The sequence below is a fragment of the Alligator mississippiensis genome, chromosome 4 (genome assembly GCF_030867095.1).
Source record: "Alligator mississippiensis isolate rAllMis1 chromosome 4, rAllMis1, whole genome shotgun sequence".
Taxonomy (NCBI): Eukaryota; Metazoa; Chordata; order Crocodylia; family Alligatoridae; genus Alligator; species Alligator mississippiensis.
The window spans coordinates 171,549,149-171,570,528 of record NC_081827.1 but is presented as its reverse complement, the minus strand read 5'-3'; the positions used below and the strand labels follow the sequence as shown (position 1 = coordinate 171,570,528).

The following is a 21,380-nucleotide window of genomic DNA, read 5'->3' as shown; positions in this document are numbered from 1 at the left end:
CATGAGGACACATGTGCGGGGGCGTGCTTGCCAAGGCACAAATCGCAGTGGCACATATTTGTGCTGCTATTTGTCCCTGGGCACATCCCTGAACGTGCGCTCCAGCACACGGCAAAGGGACCTGGTGGGGCAGGGGGGCCTGAAACCAGTGCCTGTGCTGGTCCCAGCAGCCTTACCTGGGGGCCTCCTGGGGCAGCAGCAGCACTGAGTCAGCGGCTCAGAGCTTGGTTGGCAGCTAGAGCGTGCCTGTGGCCAGCCAGGCTTTGTTTTTTGGCGGTGCATACTGCTGCCATGTGTACCGCACAGCTTTTTTTAGCAGCCATTTTTTTAACATCAGGATTGCCCAGTGAAAAAAAAACCCCAAAAGCTGTTGCACTGCAAATTAGCAGCACAGAGCATGGGTGCATGTGCACTGCAAACCAAAGGTACGTGCTCATGGGCATTCACCCTACAGCACTAAAACTGGGACCTTCTAGTAGACCAGCAAAAGTTAGGGTTTTTGCAACCAAACTGCTTCACATGATTAGGTGCACAAGGCACAGTTCAGTTATTACTAACCTATTTGATCCTGGATCATTTTCTTCAATTTGATCAAACTCTTAATCTGCAAGTCTGCTGTTTCAACTATGAATGCGTTGCATTGATTTCTCTTCCTTTTGCTTTAGGGCTTTTAAAACAAGGTTTGTTTGGGGAGCCTGTTAGCCAACATTCCTGGAACACAGTCACGGTAAGGTCTGTACTATTTGTGTGGCTGTGGGTGAATTACACTCATTTCAAGATCTCAGCATTCTTATTCTATCTGAAACTTTATTTTGAATATCCAGAGCAAACATCTAGACAGGAAGGCATTTAAACTTCTTTTTGAAGCAATTATTTTTCTAGGATTCCAGTCATACAAGAATATGCCTAACAGATTGCTAGAAAGATTCATAGCTTAGTGCTGATGCTTTAGACTTCCATAATGAGATGAGTTCCTGAAAAGCAGTGCTTGCTTTCCCAGTTGAGTCATCCTATCACAGATGCAGGCATCTGAGTTATGAAAGATGCTGCCTAGGTACATAAAGCCATCAGCAGCACCGAAGAACACTTCTAGAACAATGGAATGATTTCAGGTTGCATCGGCTTTCATAACCCTTATTTCTGACTTGCTGTTTATAAGGTCTAATTGTGTAACAGTTGTGACTAGGCTATCAGTCTTTTGTTATATTTTGTGCATCACTGTATTCAAGAGGCAGATATCATTCATAAAGTTCAGATTTCTAAGCACTCCATCTGCCCGAGGAATTTCTAATCCTGATGCCAGATCTGTCATAGCTCAAAATCAACGAACATACCAAACAACAAAGGGGAGAGGACATACCCTTGATTAACACCAGTAGTAACATCAAACCAGTAAACTAATTCCTGGCAGAATATTGTGGCACATCTGGTGTCTTGATAAAGATTCCAGAAGATCTGGACAGTTTTAGACGACAATCTGCAGATTCCTAGCATCTACCACAAACACTTACGCTACAGTGTCAAAAGCTTTCTAAAAGTTGATGAAATTTAAGATGAGTTGTAGCTGCCATTCAGTGCTTTGTTCCATGATAATGAACAGCATGAAGCTATGAGCAATAAAAGAATGGGTGGGATGAAAACCAGCTTGTTTTTCTCAAAATCCACTGGTGATAGGATTATGGATTCTGTTCAAAATTATTGTACAGAAGAGTTTCCTGGGGACTAACAAAATCACACTCTTAATTCTCCTCTCTCAGGCCATTCCATTATTTCTTTGTTCCATTTTTGTGGCGGATTCTGCCTCCTGTACTTGGCTGAAGAATCCTAGCTGCATTTTCAAGTTCTCTTCACCATTGGCTTTGAATAGACATGCAGTTATTTTATCCTGCCTCCCTCCTTAAAGCCAAAGCTGCTTTAAGTTCCCCCAAGGTGATTTCCTTGCAATTAACATTTTATTCTTTCATCTCTTCTATGATGTCAAAGTTGATTTTTACTTCAGGTACAGGCCTGCTTATTATACAATGAATACATTCTACTCTTTTAATTTGTTTTTAGGGACAGTGAGAATATTTCCATAGAATCAGGGAAATGTAATAGAAAATAGGGCTGAAAGGAACCTTAAGAGGCCATCTAAGTCCATTCTCTGTCCCATAGCAGGCTCAATTATAAACCATTCCTGACAAGTATTTATCTAACATGCTCTTAAAAACTTTAAATGATGGAATTACCTGCCTAGGTAATTTCCTCCAGTGACTAACTGTCTTCACAGTTAGAAAAAATTTCCTATGTATAACCCAAATTTCCCTTTTAGCAATTTAAGCACATTACTACTTGTCCTATTTCCTGTGGACATGGAGACCATTTTCTAATCTTCCTCTTTTTAATAACCTTTTACATATGTGAAGACTTATGATATCTTCCCATCTCTTTTCCCTAGATTAAACAAACCCAAATCTTTCCTCCTGTGTCATTTTCTAGACCTCTGATAATTTTTGTTCCACTCTTCTGGCCTTTCTCCAATTGATTCACATCTTTTATCAAGTGTGGTACCCAGAACCAGACACAATACTGCAGCTAAGACCTTGCCAATTTTGAAAATAGTTGAAGTTTTAACTTAACGTCTTACATACAATACTCCTATTTATATATCCTAGTATGGTAATTGGGTGGGTTTGTTCTTTTTTGCAACAGTACAATATTGTTGACTCAGGTTCAGTTTATGATCCACCATAATCCCCAGATCTTTTTCTATAAAACTGCTGCCTATCTAGTTGTTCCCTATCTTATATGTGTACAGTTATTTCTGCCTATGATAGTACTTTGCATTTGTCCTTATTAATTTAATCCAATTTAGTTCAGACTATTTCTTTAAATTGTCAAGACCATTTTGAATTCTAAGCCTGTCCTCCAAAATGTCTTTCAGGCTTATTATCACCTGTAAAATTAATAAATGTACTCTCTATATCATTATTCAAGTCGTTCATTAAAACATTGAACAGAATTGGACCTAGGACAGACCCCTGTATTTCCACTTTTGACATACTTTTCCAGTTTGCAATTAAGCTACTCTTTGAATATAGTTCTCCAGCATATGGACCCTGCAGTAGTTTCATCTACACCATTTTCTGTTTTGTTGCTTAAAAGGATGTCACATGATACAAATTCCATGTTTGCCTTTTCTGAGATTGGCAAGATCTTTCCTTTGTTTCCATGACAAGAATATCTGTTGTGGGATGGGGTTATCTGTTTCATAGACAATCCCCAAACCTGGAGGGCTGGAAGATTTGTATTCCCAATAGAAGAAATCCCACTGACATAGCTCATCAGGTCATAGAGCCCATAAGCAGTATCACCATGGCAAGGTACACATTAGAAATAAAGGACCCTTCAGTATGAGTTATTTAACCCTTTTCGTCATGGCTTTTGGTAACTGAGTATTGTTTTTTGCTTTACTAACCAGAGGACCATGCTGGTGTGTCTGGAATCATCCTCTAATTGTTCCAATTATATTTAAAAGATACAAGCCACTGGACTGCTGACAGACAACTGTGTGACACTAGGGAGTGCTTTAAAGAAGCTATCCTTCACTGTCTTTACCACCCTGTTTATTCTCTTAACAAGCGATGAAGTATTATCAGCCCAGGATGCTGATGATACACCATTATACATGTCCTGACCCTTGCAACCTGCTTGCTTTCTCTCAGCTCAGGAGGAGTGCTGGACAAGATAAAAGTGTGCTAATCTGGTTTGCCTCATTTTTAATCCATGGAAGACAAATCCTGCTGGTGTATAAGGCTATTCACTGTGAAAAGGCTGTCATTTGTTCTCATCATTACTAAAAAGACATAAGACATATTTTTAACCAAATCTTTTCATGGAAAGCCATGTTTTGGATGTGATAAAAAATACTTCAGCTGCACAGCTTGTACAGGTGGCCTCCTTATTCACATCAGGTTCTTATGACCGTAAGGCCTGACAAGTGTAATTCCCTTCTAGTAACAGCTTCCAGCAGGGATCTTTCATTTCTTGCTGTTAGTTCAGTATACAGAAGAACATCTGCTGACTGAATTAAGGATCATGCTGTGTATTATTTACACCTGCTGCGCATTTTTCTCTATTAGTTACCAAATCAACAGTGGATTGGTTTTAGGCTAGCCCTGCTGTTTTAAATACCTTATTGAGGAGGGTACTTACAATATAAGAGAGGTATTTGTTGTAAGCCTCCTTCACATTTTTATAATTTCCTTTGAATGCATTTTTCAATCAAGTTACCCTACTTTAACTGAAAACTCCCCTTTAATGCCAGTTTATAATCCAAGCAGCTCAAATGCTCCAAACATGTTAAATCGTTTTTTCGTGGATGTTTGGCAGGGGTAAGGACTGTTCAGTTGATTTAACCTAACTCAGGTGATTGAAACATAACTTTAAATCTGACTGAAAGAGAAATCTCTTCTCCTTGTAGACATAGGGTCTAGATGTTCCACTTACGTACATGAAGGGTGCCTATACATGTGCTGGTTAATCAAGTGTGCTCCATGTTTCAAGTAGACAGCTCCAGCATGGCCTCACTGTCATATATATAAGCCCCTGTGGGTTTAAAACTGGTCACTGGGGCACTTTATCTAAACCTTGTCAAATGAAGTTTAGATAGTGTCCTACAGCCATTTTTAAACCTGCAGGGGCTTAGTACATGTGATTATGAGGCATTTTAATTAGAGCAGCTCTCTGGGTACTGAACGAATTAAAATGCCCCTGCCCTCAACCCCAAGCATGTGTATAGGCAGCTACGGTCTGCATGTGACTGACCTTTTTCCATAGGGGTTCTTACTTTTTGGACCTCTCTCCATAGCGATCCATCTGCTTATAGCTGACACTGTTTTTTCAATGGTGTTTTGCATTTTAATTGCTGATAGTTAGGATCCTCTTCACAGTGTTCAGTTTTGATCACTGGCACCTAGAATCCCAACTGTTTTATAAATTGTGCCACTATCATTTGAATTTTTAAATATATTAGATATACTTTTCATTTTAACCTTAATCATACCCTGAGTATTTCAGAAGGGGGTAATAATTCTTGTTCTTATTTATCATTAGTAGATTTCCCTAGGATATTCTATTAATATTTGAACACATATGCTTCCCACCCACTTCTCCCCCACAACTCAAATGTTGGCCTTTTCCCTTATGGGCACCGATTATGGGATTTGAAGTTCAAATACATTTTATAAATGGGATTTAGGCTTGCGTAACCAAATGACCAACCATTCTAACCTATTTTCTATTGTAAAACCAACAAGATAGATATAAAGAAATAGTTGGAATTTGTACATTTATATATACACATGCCAGTCTAGATATACATAGAAACATACTAAGTTTATTATTTATCATAATTATTCATATACAAATGTTTTATACGCATTTTAACATTGCTGTTTATATGCATTTTAACACTGCACATACATAGCTGTACACTCAGCAATAAAAAACAACCATCTCTGCAGCGCAGCTTATTATACAACACTAGGAGGAGGAAACATATTTGTGAAGGATATAGAAGCATCCTGACATCACTCTCTCCATGCCCATATTGTTTTTATTTTGTTTTAAAACAAAAATGTAACATGGAATCTGCTATGTCCACACAAAGCAACCATGTTAGTCCTTAGTTATTAATATAAGGAAGGTATATTTTATCTGTTTCTCAACCCTCTTTTTGACCTTGTGGTTAAGCTACCTTCCTTCATGTATTTTCTCTATTAGGGGTTGGCAACCTATGGCCCTTCTGCCAGACTCAGCCCACTAAATAATTCCATCCAGCCTATGAAACAGGAACGGGCAGCAAATCAGTGCCCAGGGATATCTGTGGCAATTTGGTAGGTTGACAATGTGGCAGGCACAGGGGAAGGGAGTGGGGGAGCAGCAGTGGCTGGGTCAGAAGCAGTGGCCCGTGCTGGACCTAGCTCCATAATTCAGCCCACTGTTCCTAACAAGGTTGTTGAACCCTGTTCTATACATGACCTGGATTAATGGAAGATAAACCAGGTTAAAATATAGAAAAGTTTAAGTGAAGATGTTAATTTTACCTTCCTAAAAGAGGAACATGATTTATAGTACCATGACCTTATTTGACAAAAATTATTTTAAATTTATTTAGCTTGAGTGAAAGATTAGTTACACACTGCAAACCTAATAAGCTCAGAACTACATCATAATACAGATACGATGTTTCAACATCTCTTAATGCTCAATAGGCAGTACTTCTGAATTGAATAAATTTCAGTCAGAAAGACTCAAACCATTCAATCGTCTATCCTTGCATATGCCGCAGTTTATAAAAACATCTGCATCTTAACTGACAGCACAGTATTTTTTCCAAGGACGTGGACAATCTTTATAATATTACAGTAGACTGCACTGCATTATGAAAATTCTTATTTCTTTATTTTTACATTAGTTCAGGCTAGGCGAGTTATTTATGCAAGAAGAAATAATGGAACATACTAGTAGATATTAATGCTCATTCTCTTTATTTTACTATTGTTCAGCTCCAAAACAAACCAAATTCTTCAATGTGAAGTACTTACATTGGGATAATATTCCATCACCAATAAATATTCCATACGTCCGTCTGCAGTAAATCGCTCATCTCCCACAATGAAGCGGGCAACATTGTCATGTTCCATCAGTGGGATTCTGTAAATATTCCTCTCATTGATAAAGTTCTGACGGTTGGCAAAGGAAAATACTTTTACAGCCACTGGACGCTCATCGAGGGAGCCTTTATATACTGCTCCATATCGCCCCCGGCCAATCAGCTGTGAAAAGTTTAAAAGCTGTTATTATATTGAATAAAGCACATCTGAACAAGAGGTTTTTACTCTGCAAAGTAGTAGAAGATATATAGTTATGTAGATATATAGTTATGCACAATTTTGTGAAAATCTCTACTGCAGAAGCTGTGACGCGCCTTAATGAATATTTTGTGCCATAGACCAAAATTAGAACATTGTCCCAAAAGCCTTTGTGGCCTTCAATCTTGCACTGGCCAAACTAGCTCTTATTAGCTTTTTCTTTACTCCAAATCCACAATAAATAAATGCATACTAATTAAATATTTTAAACACATCAAGTGAAATCCATATACTTCTGTATTGCTAATCAATTTTTGTACCACCTAATCTTTTACCCTGTATATCTTTTCAGTGTATGCATGACTGACTTCAGTTAACTCCATTGTTAAGTCACTGTACTATGCCTCTTTTCCTCAGAGAGTTTATGAGCAGGAAGCAATCTTAATTTCAGAAACAAAAAATAAAACGGATATGTGATGAATGCTCTCACAACTTCCCATGCCATTTAGTAGTTTGCATCTCAGTCTTAAAAGGCCTAATATCATCATTCTTAGGTTTCAAATCTGCCCTAATTTAAAGCTGTTACCTAGAAAATCCATTACAGTTTAAATAGCTTTTAATAGAAAGCGAAAACTCTTTCTTATTTCATTTTACGACCCATCGTGTCAGTTTTCACAGTGGAGTGTTCCCCGTCTCCACAGCAACTGGAGGCTAACTAGTTTTTTGCTCTAAGCCTGGCTTTTCTACCACCCTCAAGAAGAGCACTTCAGAAAAATAGCATTTTCTAGCTTTGGGAGCCAACTATATAAAAATGTAAGAGTATTTAACTTTAACTACTGGCAGCCAACCCTAACAACGAAATCCCAGGATTTTCTGGAGGAACTTCCTCTTCCCTTTCTAAGTATATAATGAGCAGGTAATAGCCAAAAACACCTAATGTAATCCTGACATGGGCAGCAGCCTGACTGGCATGGAGGCTTCTAGAAAGAAAATTCACATGCGAGAGAGAACGTTCTTTCTTGGTCCTTTCCATGTCAGACTATTCATTGTGGCAGGTAAAAAGCACCAAATCATCTCAAGAGCAAGAGAGACAATTCAATATACTGCCCCCCCCCCCCGAAAGTGATCTTAAAGGTTACTGGGACACCCTTTTCCTGTTTTATAATATCCTTCTACCAAATGCTTCATTTGCAGGGGCGAAGAAACCAGCTCCATGATATTTGAGAAAGCAAGGAAGACTTGGTAGTAGCCTTACACAACTCCTTAGAAGATGTTTATGATCTTGCTGCTTACAAAATCACTTTTCTTTTCGGGGTATATAATAAAAAAAGACCAATTGTACCTGAGGCTTTAAGTGTAACTGATGAAGTCAGTGCTTTCACACAAAAGCTTATGCATCTGATTCAGCTGGTCTATAAGGTGCATCTCCATATATACCTTTGTTTTTCCAAACTGACTTGGAGGCTAGCAAGATCATTTATAGGCTTCCATCCTGCCTTCGATGCACTGTAAGGCTGACTGAGATTACACTCACTTGGCTCTAAGGCTACAAATACACGTTGCCCAATGAACTAGGTCAGCTGTGTTGGGATATGTCCAGCACAGCTGATCCGTTTCATTAAGTGAAACACACACTGCCCACTGTTGCAGCTGTTAATTCTGCAGGAAAATGGCAGCATGTCCTCCCAGGGCTTGAAGGACCTGATCTAATGTGACCTGGGAATTCCCTCACAGGACTGGGCCTCTGAAGCCCTGGGAATGCCTGCCTGACTTTCCCCACTTATAAAGATGCACCCTCAGGAATCACTGAGGTACATCTCTGTGAGCAGGAAAAGCCAGGCAGGCACTCCTGGGGTGAGCAAGGTCAGAGCACCTGCCAAGGACAGCTGGAGTGTTGGCAGCTCTGGCTGCCTGCACTCTCTCACCACAACCGCCATAATTAAGTGGCACAAATTAATACCACTTTTGTTGCAGCCACAGATTTTAGGCATCTGTTGCACAACAAGGGATATGGATGTCCATTTGCTTGGCCTTGGGCCACCATAAAAACTTTTATAGTGGCACAAAGGTGACAAAAGCAACATCTGTTTCCATCCTAAGCGTGTCTTGCTGAGCCAGGCAACACAGACTTTGCTTCTTGATGTAGAATCCTAATAAAAAAAGGGAAAAGGCTTGAACTAGGACATGGACAGGGCTACACTTTAGATAATGCTGAAGGCTGTTTGCCTTCTTACTAGCTATATACATGTTTTTGAAGAATCATCTGCTGGACATGAGAGTGAACATGACTATGAAGACTATCTGACCAGAAAGAGCCAGTTATCTGCTGGTCCACTGTTTCAATGCCTGTTTTGTGTCTGTGCTCCACAAAGAACTTGCAAAATATTTAGATAGATATCAGATATTAGTCTGTGACTCCCACTTCTTCAAATATATTTCCAATTGCCCAGTGATACACTTTTTGGAGTCCTGAATGCATAGCAAGTGTCAGGTGAAACATCAAGTTCTGAAAAAGCTTCTAGGGAAATATAGTTTAAAATAGATCAGTGGTCACCAACCAGTGGATCTTGATCCACCAGTAGATCTCGGAGCCTCTTGGAGTCGATCTGAGGCTGGGTTGGGGGGTTGAGTACCCATGTGCATGCATGCGCACACCCCAGCTCAGCAGGTCAGTCTGTGGGGGAGGGAAGGGGCAGGGGCTAGATCAAGGCCCCCATGGTGGGGGACAGTGCTGCAGAGGCAGGAGCATGGATAAGTTGAATGAAGCCCTGGCTGGGTGGGACTTACCTGCTGGGGAGGCATGCCACCAAATAATGTAATTCTTCCTCTGCCTCGATCTGCCTCTCCTTCCCTCTCCCCACAGAGTTACCTGCTGGGCTGAGGGGGAGGGAGGGTGGCAGCACACAGTAGATCTTGGGTTGCTTTTAAATGCCAAAGGTGATCTCCTACTTAAAATGGTTGGAGACCACCAAAATAGATTCTTCTCCTGCACGTTGAGAGTGGACTTTCAATTGAGTACACAAGCCACATAACAAGCAGACACAAGCCAATATCTTTAGGACTGTGGCTGCTTATGCAACTTAGGTGAGTGATACCTTATACTCTTGAGGGCTATACAGGAATACTCCCTCAGGTGATAGTCTTTACTAATGAAGTAAAGGCTTCTCTCTCCTAATGAAGAGAAATGAAGATCTTTTTAATTCTTAGCTAAAAAAGGTCTTGTTAAGGAATTCCCACTGCACCTTAATCACAAGATTCTTCCAATTTACAGATTTTTTTCATTTTCTGGAAATAGAAGTACTTGTGACGGTAGACCCCAGTTGCACTTAATTTTGGGAAGCTTAGCTGAGACTCTAAGGTATCACTTAAAGACTCAGCTTTAAAGATTTCCTTTTCACATTAGATGATCTAAAAATGAGACTTCTGAGTGAAATATTTTAAAAGGTTGTACTGCCCTTTTAAGTCTGATTTTGTGTAATATCATTCTTAATCTGTGGGCCAAACTCCTGAGAGAAAAGGAGAGGGACCCAGGAAAGGGAAGAGTCAATTATGAGGGAGAATGAAAGGACAATCTGCATGCATACTCTTGGGAGGAAGATAATGGTTGCTTAATGCCCTCTCCTGTATAATCCTCAGAGACTGAAGAGGGAAAGAAAGTCAATCTATCGCTCAAGGAACGAAATCTGAATCATGTCACCCCTGTTGTTGAGTCTAGGCTAAGTGTGGGCTGAGTGTACAGAATAAGGACTGAGCCAAAGCCACTGATGACAAATGGCTTACAGAAGCCAGCATATTGCGTGGCGACTGTGACCTCACAGCTAAAAACAGCTTGTAGGAATGGAGATACTTTGCAACTGATCCTAACTTAGGCAGCAGGTTGGACTAGATGACCAGTGGAGGTCCCTTCCAGCTCGACTTCTCTATGAAATCTATGAACTTTCTCAACAGTTCACCTCACTCAAATGCCAGCAAGAGTCAGTTGACCTGACACCTGCTGCAAATCTCAGCATAGGCTTTGCTTATGCTCTTCTCAGAGTAGAGCTCCTGCAGCCTGCTGTCTGCCATTTTTGAAGGGCAACATAGGGAACAATATAGGAGATGTCCTTCACATCTTCCCCAAAATCACCCCCTCCTCATTTGTAAGTTTAGTCATTTTGAGGAAAACAATCAGTGCCATTGAAGAGAATGAGATGCATTTAGTTAAAAGCTTGTAAAAATCCAGTAAAAGCTTTGCTGCAAAGGGAGACTTGAAGTCTGCCACTGTGCTGCTTGGAGTAGGGTGTTCTGCAGAGATCCTTCCAAGGATGAGTTCTAGTCTGCCTCTAGTTGCCATGGAGATATGGAATGCCCCACTGTGAAAGATGATGTTGAGGAAGCTAAGAATACATGCATACACTATTATTAAAGAATACTATCTAATCCATAGTAAATTTGCAGCAGTATTACTACACCATTTCAAATTATTACGGTAGGATATTTTAAACATTTTTAACATGGTCATCTACGATGAGCCCTTTTATGTGACACCAAAATGTAATACAAAATAGTGCTCTGCAGTCAATGTTCTTCTCACAGCTGAGCATGCTTTGGTTAATCAATGAAACCAGCATGCAAAGAGAAGGCAAAATATCTTTGGTTGCTAGTATCATAGCACAAGAAAACCTTTTAGTTGTTTCGTTTATGGTTTTTAATTGCAGTGAACAAGAAACATAACTATAACAACACAACAATGGAAAAATAAACATATGTTTCTTTAATATAACAGGGTGCAATTAATGCGATACAATTAATTAATATAACAGGGTGCAATTAATGCGATGCAATAAACTCTGGAGCAGTTCAAGCTGGAGTTAACTGCTCCCGGGTGCAGTGTCTACACATGCACCCAGGACAGCAGCAATTTGAGCTGGGGTAGAGCAGACCCCCCAGCCGGTTGAGCTGAATGGACATAATGTACACCCACAGTAGCATCTACACATGCATTTCAGCACAGTAAAGTATTCTGCCATAAGATAGTACCATCCCTGACAGTACTATCCTACGGCGGAGTTATTTAGTTTACTGTGCCCTAATACCGACACACGTGTAGACTATAATGCTTTATCAAGGAGCTTATTAGTCTACTCCACAACAGAGCGCACATGTAGCTGCACCCACAATGTCTGAAAAGTGATATGATCTCCAGTCAGCATATAAGGAAAAGATACAGAAATCCCGAGTGTCACACCTACCTCCAACAATTTGAGATTATCCAGGTCAAGTGAAGGTTCTGATGCTGCTGCTTCCATCATGTTCATACTGTGCAGACCTTGTTTACGGTCCCCTATAAATAATATGAATCACAAGTTCTGATAGTTACGGTATCGGGCAATACTACAAATGCAAAAGGTTAAAGAGCTATGTTGTCGGCAACATTACACATCGTGAAGAATATGCGAGTTCAGGAGTAATCATTTAAATCCTCCTCTCCAGCATTAGTAAAATTCAGGTGAGAAGACTACATGGTTAAGAAAGCAATGATTACTTGCTGCACAACTATTCCTTCATACAAAATGCCATTGCAATTGTCCTCACAGAAGGCTCGTGACTAGACTTTCACCTATCAATTGAGCTGAGGATTTATGGAAAAGTATGGATCCCAGAATACAAACACAAAGGATTCCTTATAAAAATCGGTGCATGTACAATGACCTGAAATTACCCCAAAATGCCTGACTGAAGGAAGTGGGGAACATTATACACAAAACCATGTACTCAAGACGGCAATAGGGGTAAGAAAGAAAAAACATCACCATGAGAAAGTCAAAAGAACAATATGGGAAAAAAGGGAAAGCTCATGAAATACTACCTGCAAGCATCCTGTATCCAAAGAAGAGAGCAGCAATCAAAACAGCTAATACAGATACTGATGCCAAAGCGATAACTATAGTCTCATCTCGGTGAAAAGAATGAGATGGATCTGAAAGAGACGATAAAGAATCTCTGTTATCTTTATTAACAGCATACATACACACACACATATTTTCATCTGCATATGCACGTATATTATTTGTACATTAGAATAAAACAGAACCATGCCACACATTATATGAATGAGAAATGATATTCGGTAAATATTATGTCAGTAATTAATTTTTAGCCATCTAATTAAAAAATGAGATTAGCTCAAACACAGCTGAATGCCCCATCTCTGCCTATTTTCCAAGCTTATTTTCTGCCAGTATGGAGAGGGGGAAAACCCAAGTAAAAACTGAATCCTAATCTTCCATATGGCAAGATACAGCACAAACACATAGGTTAACTAGCCCAGTTTTGTAATTGGTATTTTTAATAGAGCTTATTGTGAACAGGGATAACTAAGTTTTGAATATTTGGTGCAGAACAGAAATTCCAAGAAAGCTTCTTGTTGAAAATGTATTTCATTTTGAAACATCAAAACAAAAGAGTTGATGCATTTGAAACTGTATCCAAAATTCTAAAAACGTTTATTTTCCCATTTTGTGTCAGAAATGTCCAAACAAAATGTTTTGACCCATTTCAGCTCAATCATTTTTGCATAATTAAGAGAGAAGGGGGAGAACTGTCTCTGCATTCTCTCTGCAGAAAAACTTAAAACAAAATGGCAAAAATGCTAAATAAAATGAAATAAAGTATCGTGAGTCATTAAAGTAATAAAAGTATTGGAATTTTATTGAATTTGAAAAAATGTTTCAGTTTAGATTAAAGGAATTTTCAGCAGGGGAAAAGTTAAACTGACTTTTTATTAGCTCAAATGCTTCACCTTTGGTGCTTCTTGAGTATGAGTTTACAGTCTTGATTTTTCCAGACAAATCCCAATCTATCATTTTAACACAAAAAATGTATTACCACAAATATTCTTCTTGTGTCAGAATCATTGGAATGTGGTATTACAAGACCTCATGTACATTGGCCTTAATCCAACTGTGAGATCGGTGTTTAAACTTGTTGTGTGTGGAGCTCCAGCTAAAATGATTTCTTCTTTATGTTAGAAATCATGGATGACACCTGTTAGAAGAATGTTTTTAAAATGCATTTGAAGCCTAGACTTGGAATATATTTTTAGGTAAAGCTCTAAGAACATAAAAACTGCGGTTTATTGGGACAGACCATAGGTCCATCTTCCCCAGCATCCTGTGTCACAGTGGCAGAGTGTGGATGCTGAAAGGAAGAATGAACAGGGTATGACCAGGAGTTTTTGCCCTGTTCTTCTCCAACACACAGCCTCCAGCATTTAAGGTCTAGACTGTTCTGATTCAGAGGTTGTAATCCTAAATCCCACGTTCAGTAGCTACTGATGTACCCAAGAATTTGTCCAATCCTTTTTTGAATCTGGTTAAACTGCTGGCTTTCACAACGTCTTGTGGCATGAGTACCACACTTTAATTACACACTGTGTGAAAAGGAACTTTGCTAGTTTTAAACTTACTACCTTCTAATTTCATTTTATGATCTCTAGTTCTTGTATTGTGAAGTTGTAAATTATAAATCCTTATTTAGTTTCTCTTTACCGTTTATTATTTTGTAAATCCTTATCATGTCCCCCACTTAAGCAGCTCTTTTCTAAACTGAATAGGCCTAGTCTCTTTTGTCTCTTCTCATACGAAAGCCCCTCCACACCACTAATCATCCTTGATGCCCTTCTCTGTACTTTCCTTAATTTTTCTGTATCCTTTGGGATTTGTGGGGACCAAAATTGGGCACAGCATTCAAGGTGATCCACACCATGGATTTATAAAGGGGCATAATGATATTTTGTCTCGTTTGCACTTCTCTTTTTTTAATCGTCCTTAACATTTTGTTTGCCTTTTTGATAGCTGCTGAGCACTCAGCTGATGTTTCTAGCAAACTGTCCAGGAGTCCCAGATCACTTTTCTGTGTAGTAACACCTAATTTAGAGCTCATCATGGTGTAAGTATAGTTTGGGTTATTTATGCCAATGTACATCAGTTTGTACTCATCTACATAGGCATTTGTGGCAGAGCACCTTTGGTATCTGCCACTTTAAGGCAGAGAGCAGGCACCTAGCAGGTGCGGGCCAGCCCTGATGGGGCAGCCATTTTAGATCCAGGATCTCAGGGTTGAGAGCAGCAGTTTGCTGCAAGCAGCTGAAGGAACAACAACACCCAGCTGAGCTGCTGCTCATGGAAAACCTTGGCTGTAAGGGAGGAACAATGGGGATGGTAGAAGGTTCCTAGGGGCCCAGTGAGGTCCCAAACCCCAGAGAGAAGGCTTGGGCCTAGTTAGAGCAAGGCCAAACCTAGGCATGGGAGCTACCAGCTTGTAGGCCTACAAAGGGGCCAGGGAAGTCCCTGAGTAGAGCTGGCAGGGGTGAGGCCCAGGGCTCAGGTGAGCCCAGTGGAGAGAGGAGCTGCTCCATTAAGATCTTTGGAGCTCTAAGCAAGCCCTGGGGAAGAGGGCCGTATGGTGGGGCCCAGAAGGGGACCCTTGTTGTCTGCGGACGGCAGCAGATGCTAGGCTAACTCTCTGATTCCTCGATTGGTCAATGTAAAGAAGCCGGGGCCGAAGGGCAATTGTGCCCACCATGAGGGGCAGGCCAGGGCTGCAGAGAGCCATTTGGCACCCTGACTGGCCTAGAGGTGGGGCCAGGGCTTTAAACAAGCCAAAGGTCCTCTCATATTATCATAGTGCTTAGGGTTGGAAGGGATCTAAACATCATCAGGTCCAACCCCCTGCCCCGGGCAGGAATGGGTGCCAGGGTCATATCACCCCAGCCAAATATCTGTCCAGCCTCCTCTTGAAGACCCCCAAGGTAGGAGAGAGTACCACCTCACTTGGGAGCCCATTCCAGAGCCTGGCAGCCCTAACTGTAAGGTAATGTCTCCTGATGTCGAGCCTGAAACTTTTCTCTAATAATCTGTGGCCGTTATTCCTAGTAACCCCGGGTGGTGCCTGGGGGAACAGAGCCTCACCCAATTTTTGCTGGTCCCCCCTGGTGAGTTTGTAAACAGCCACCAAATCCCCTCTCAGCCTTCTCTTGTGGAGGCTGAATAGGTTCAGGCCCTTTAGCCTCTCTTTGTAGGGCCTGGCCCTCCTCTGGACCCTCTCAATGCTAGCCACATCCCTCTTGAAGTGCGGTGCCCAGAACTGGATGCAGTACTCCAACTGTAGCCTGACCAATGCCACAGAGGGGAAGGATCACTGCCCTGGACGTGCTTGTGATGCATCTGTAGATGCATGACAAGGTGCAGTTAGCCTTACTGACCGCTTCCTTGCATTGGAGGCTAATGTTCATCCTGGAGTCAAAAATGACTCCAAGATCCCTTTCTGCCACTGTGTTGACAAGAAGGGTGTTCCCCAGCCTATAGGTGTGTTGCTGGTTCCTTCTCCCTAGATGCAGCTCCCTGCACTTGTCTGTGCTGAATTCCATCCTAGTCTCATCTGCCCATCTCTGTAACCTGTCTAGATCTAGCTGGATTCTGTCCCTCCCCTCCAGCATGCCCATCTCGCCCCACAGCTTGGTGTCATCAGTGAATTTGGACAGCTTGCATTCTACATCCACATCCAGATCGCTGATAAAGATGCTGAACAGTACAGGCCCCAGGACTGAGCCCTGGGGGACTCCACTGCCCACATCTCTCCACGTCGAAAAATGACCCGGTCCACCACCACTCTCTGGGTGCGACCGTCTAGCCAATTACCCACCCATCTGACTGTGTAGACATCAATGCTGCAGTCACCAAGTTTTTTTTAAGAGAATGTGGTGGGAAACCATGTCAAAGGCCTTTTTAAAGTCCAGGAACATGACATCCACCCCGACACCCTCTTCCAGGGACTTTGTGACCTGACCATAGAAAGAAACCAGGTTAGTTTGGCAGGACCTGCCCTCAATGAACCCATGTTGGTTGCCCCTGAGCATTACTTCCCCTGCTAGACCCTTGCAGATGTGCTCCTTGATAATTTTCTCAACGGTCTTCCCAAGGACCAAGGTAAGACTGACTGGCCTATAATTGCAAGGATCTTCCTTTCTCCCCTTCTTCTAAATGAGGACCACATTGGCCTTTTTTCAATCCTCTGGTACCTGGCCAGTGCCCCATGAGTGCTCATAGTGCCATGCCCGGGACCCTGCTATGACCCCCACCAATTCCCTCAGCACCATCGGATGAAGAGCATCTGGACCTACTGATTTAAACACATCCAGTCCCTCCAAAAGTTCCCTAACTAGGTCAGGGATGACCCTAGGCATGGCGGTGCGTCCCCTGGGTTCATCCACAATTCTATGGGGGGAAGATGTCCTGGTCCCTGTTCAGGAATATGGAGGCAAAGAATTCATTAAAGAGGTCAGCTTTTTCGTTTGCTGCAATCACCAGATTGCCAAACCTATCCTGTAGGGGCCCCACATTACCTGGTGCCTTCTTACTTCTTATGTACTTGAAAAAGGACTTTTTATTATCCTTAATTCTGGTCGCTAGCCCTAGCTCCATCTCTGCCTTGGCCTTCCTAACAGCCTCCCTGCAGTCCCGAGCAACGGAAGTGTAATCCTCCTTGGTGACAGCCCCTTGCTTCCACTGTTTGTACGCCTCCTTTTTTGCCCTCAGGCATCCCTGGATGCCTTTGCCAAGCCATGGGGGCTTCTTAGCACTCCTGCCCCCCTTGGTGCGCATTGGGACTAACTCCCTTTGAGCTCGGAGGATAGTCTCCTTGAGGAACAACCACCTGTCTTGGACTCCCATCTCACTGAAGCTCAGAGACCTCAACGCCTTTCCTACTAGCCTTCTTAGCTTACAGTCGTTCCTCCTGAAGTTGAGGACCTCTGCCTTGCTGCTTGCTTTCACCACCCTGCGCTGGACAGTAAATTCCAGCAGGTGACGATCACTGTCACCCAGTTGGTCGAGTACCCGCAGACCCCTCACCAGGTCATTGCCTGTGGCAAGGACCAAATCTAGCAAGGCATTTCCCCTGGTGGGACTATGCACCTCCTGGGTTAGATGGAGGTCCTGTATTCTAGGTAGGAACCTATGTAAGCAGTCGGACCTGGCTGACTGCTCCTCCCAGCAGATGTCTGGGCAGTTGAGGTCACCCATGACAACCATATCCCTTGACTTTACAGCCTCTGTGAGCTGACCTGAGAATTCCAGGTCCAGCTCGTCCCCCTGGTGAGGCAGTCTGTAGTAGACGCCCACTATCAAGTCCCTTTTCTCATGTCCCCCTTGCATTCTTACCCAGAGTGCCTCATTTTGCCCCTCCTCTGACCCCATCCTGATCATTGAGGACGTGTATTACTCTTCGACATATAACACTACACACCCCACCCTCTTTTCCCTGCTCTGCCTCGCCTGTACAGCCTGTATCCCTCAACATCCACTGCCCAGTCATGGGTAGAATCCCACCAGGTTTCCATGACAGGGAGGACATCTCAGTCGAAAGAGGGTAGGGGTCATCCAGTATGCATAGTGCTATGAAGGACATCTCTTAAGAGGGAGGACCATCACAGCTGAAAGAAGGTAGGGGTCATTCAGTGTGCATGCTGCTATGAAGGCAGCAGCCAGCAGGAGGAGGCTGCAGTAGAAGACCCAGGAAGGAAAGCAGCCCAGGAACAGTACATAACCCCAGTGGGGACAAGACCGGAACAGATAGGCTTTCTTGGTCCTGGGTAAGACTGAAAACTGCCAGGGAAGGGTGGTCTGGTGGGGCTGTCTGTGGTGGGACAGTTCCCCCAGAAATGCCAGACCAGTTATCTCCCTGGTGAAAGGCGGGTAGGGGCACCTTAAAACCCTAGCCCCCAACATCCAGTGGGTTAAGACTGGAGGACAGTGGGGCCAAGCATGCCCAGGGGAGGCACCTGAGCCCAATGTGAGTAGTGGGGTCAGGCATGCCCAGAGAGAGGCATCTGAGCCTATGGGTGGTGTAAGACCCCAAAAGCAGTGGACCAGGCACACCTAGGCAGAGGTACCTGAGCCCGTGGGGGTGTAAGACCCTGAGGCCCCAGCATAGGGGCAGAGTATGGGCCCCAGTGAGGGGGGCAGAGTAGTTACCCCAGTGAAGGGGTAGAATACATGGGGATAGAGGTCTAGGGGACAGCACAGGGCCTACAGTGTGAATAAGTTGAGGCCCCAGAGAGGTGGGTGTGTTGAGGCCCCAGAGAGGGGGGGGGGCACGTGTTGAAGCCCTATGGAGGGGACAGTTAGGTCCAGATAAGTCCTCAGATGCCTGAGGCTGCAAGTGGGCCCGAGGCCAAGTGGGCGAGTACTTGGCCCTAATCAATCAGTGAGTAAGAGTGATGAGTTACCTAGGGAGGGACTCCAGTCAGAGCTCCACCCAGGGCGAGGTGAATTGACTGGTCACTGTTCAGATGAGGGTCACAGGAGAAGCCCGAAAAGCTATGCCAAGGCCAGTCAAGGAGTGTGAGTAGGCAAGCCTGATGGCCTATATAGCCGCTTAAAGGAGCATGGCAGGTTAGGTGTGGCCCAGAGAGGGGAAATATGTAAGAGGCCCAGTGAGAGAGGGTGGAGTGGAAGAGGCCCCCGTGAGAGGGGGGGTGGTATGATATAAATGAAGCCCAATGGGGTGGCGTGAAAGAACAAATGTATGAGGCTTAGCACAGGGTTGAGTTTGGCCCAACCTCAAGCCAGAGCATAGAGCAACTCAAGGATGCCACCTGCAATTCATGGGACATGATAAGGGAAGATTAGAGTCATGTGTAAACCCCTAACCATCAGGGAAATGGGCAGCCTCCCACATATATTTCAACCGTTATCGTAACAACAAGGCATGGCAGGTGAGACCGGGCAGACTGTCCTAGACAGGCGGGCGGGCCAGTACTGTGACCAGGCTCCAGGAATTGCCCCTGGCAGATGAAGCTTGTGACATTTACTTGTCCAGTCTCTCAATAGTTCAAGACCCTTGTGTAGTTCCTCACAATCCGCCACTTTAAATAATTTTGTGTCAGCTGCAAATCTGGTCACCCCAGTACTCAACCCCTTTTCTAGTTCATTTATGAATATGTTAAACAGAACCAGTCCCAACTCAGATCCTTTGAGGACCCCACTGTTTACTTCTTTCCTTCCTAAAATTGACCATTTATACTCATTCTGTTTTTGATCTTTAAGCCAATTTCTAACCCATGAGTGGACTTTCACTGTAATCCCATTACCTCACTTCCCATCCCTGTAATCCCATACCCTACCTAACTTCATTAAAAGCCTTTGATGAAGGACCTTGTCAAAGGCTTTTTGGAAGTTCAGACATACTATGTCAACTGGATTGCCCTGATCACATGCTTACTGACATACTCAAAGATCCCTAGTAGGCTGGTGAGGCATGCATGATTTCCCTTTGACAAACCCATGCTGATTCCTCCCTAGCAAGTTGTGCATCCATGTGCTGAACAATTTTTTTTCATTGTTTCTACCAGTTTTCCAGCAAGAGAACTTAGGCTCATTGGCCCATAGTTCCCTGGGTCCCCTCTAGATCCTTTTATAAATATTGGAATCACACTGGCAACCTTCCAATCTTCTGAAATGGAGGTTGTGTTTGGTGATAGGTTGCATCCAACAGTTAGACATTTGGCAATTTTCATTCTGAGCTCCTTCAGGACCCTAAGGTAAATGCTATCAGGTCCTCTAAAAAAGTTTAACTTCTCAGCACACATTAGCTGGAAAAATTAGATTAGAAACCAATCTACTGGAACAGGTTTTAAAGCAAATTTAAACATGGTTCATTCCTATGTTCTAGTCCCAGTGCTGATATGGTTCAGGTGAACCAAACAAGAAGAGAAATCAACTTAGAAAGACAACAGATTCTGTTTTCACAGATCTGTAGTGACAGGAGAGAAAATTACCTATTTAACATGTAATCTATCAGATATGAAAAAATTACTTTTAAACAACAATACTGTCTGTGGCCACAGGGGACAGGACAAGGAGCAATTGTCTTACATTCAGCAAGAGAAATCAGGGTTGGATATAAGGAAGAACTTTCTCTTTATGAGGATGTTTAAGCATTGCAACAAGCTACCTAGCCAGACAGTTTGTCAAATCTCCATCCTTGAATGTTTCTAAGAGCAGGTTAGACAAACATTTGATTTGGGAGAGTTTAGTTAGGGACAGTCCTGCCTTAAGCACAGGGTTGGACAAGATGCCCTCCTGAGACTCCTTCCACCCTCTATTATCCTATGATACTTTAATTCCAAGTAGTTACACTTTATTAATAGGATCAAATTCAAAGAGGTTATTCAATAACAGCTACATAGTACCATCATTCCTTGTTTTGTAAAAAAAAATACAAATTTGATTACAAATCCCTTATTATTGCAATAAAGCAATATCCTATGAGAGGATTTTTGTGATTTCAAAAATGTCAAGAAATACAAACTTATGTTTCACACATACATGAATTGTAACTTTCCCACATTGCAAATAAGTATGCTTTCTGATCTTCTGAGTGCAGGTCTGACTGAGTTTGTATATTTCTTTGGGAATGTAAGAGCAGTGCTGCACATCTAGTGGGCAGTTAGCTTTCTTAACAACTAATGCTGCTTAGAGATGT

At 42.6% G+C, this 21,380-nt stretch overlaps 1 protein-coding gene across 2 annotated transcripts in view; it reads right to left on the bottom strand.

The window, feature by feature from the left end:
- BMPR2 (bone morphogenetic protein receptor type 2) overlaps positions 1 to 21,380 on the bottom strand; it is a 189,234-nt gene that overhangs the window by 31,171 nt on the left and 136,683 nt on the right. For both annotated transcript variants that reach the window (XM_059727079.1, XM_014594187.3), the window contains 3 exons: positions 12,703 to 12,813; positions 12,086 to 12,177; positions 6,588 to 6,818 (listed from right to left, as the gene is read on the bottom strand). In XM_059727079.1, the coding sequence (XP_059583062.1) occupies positions 6,588 to 6,818; positions 12,086 to 12,177; positions 12,703 to 12,813 (434 nt within the window). The remainder of the gene's footprint in view (positions 1 to 6,587; positions 6,819 to 12,085; positions 12,178 to 12,702; positions 12,814 to 21,380) is intronic.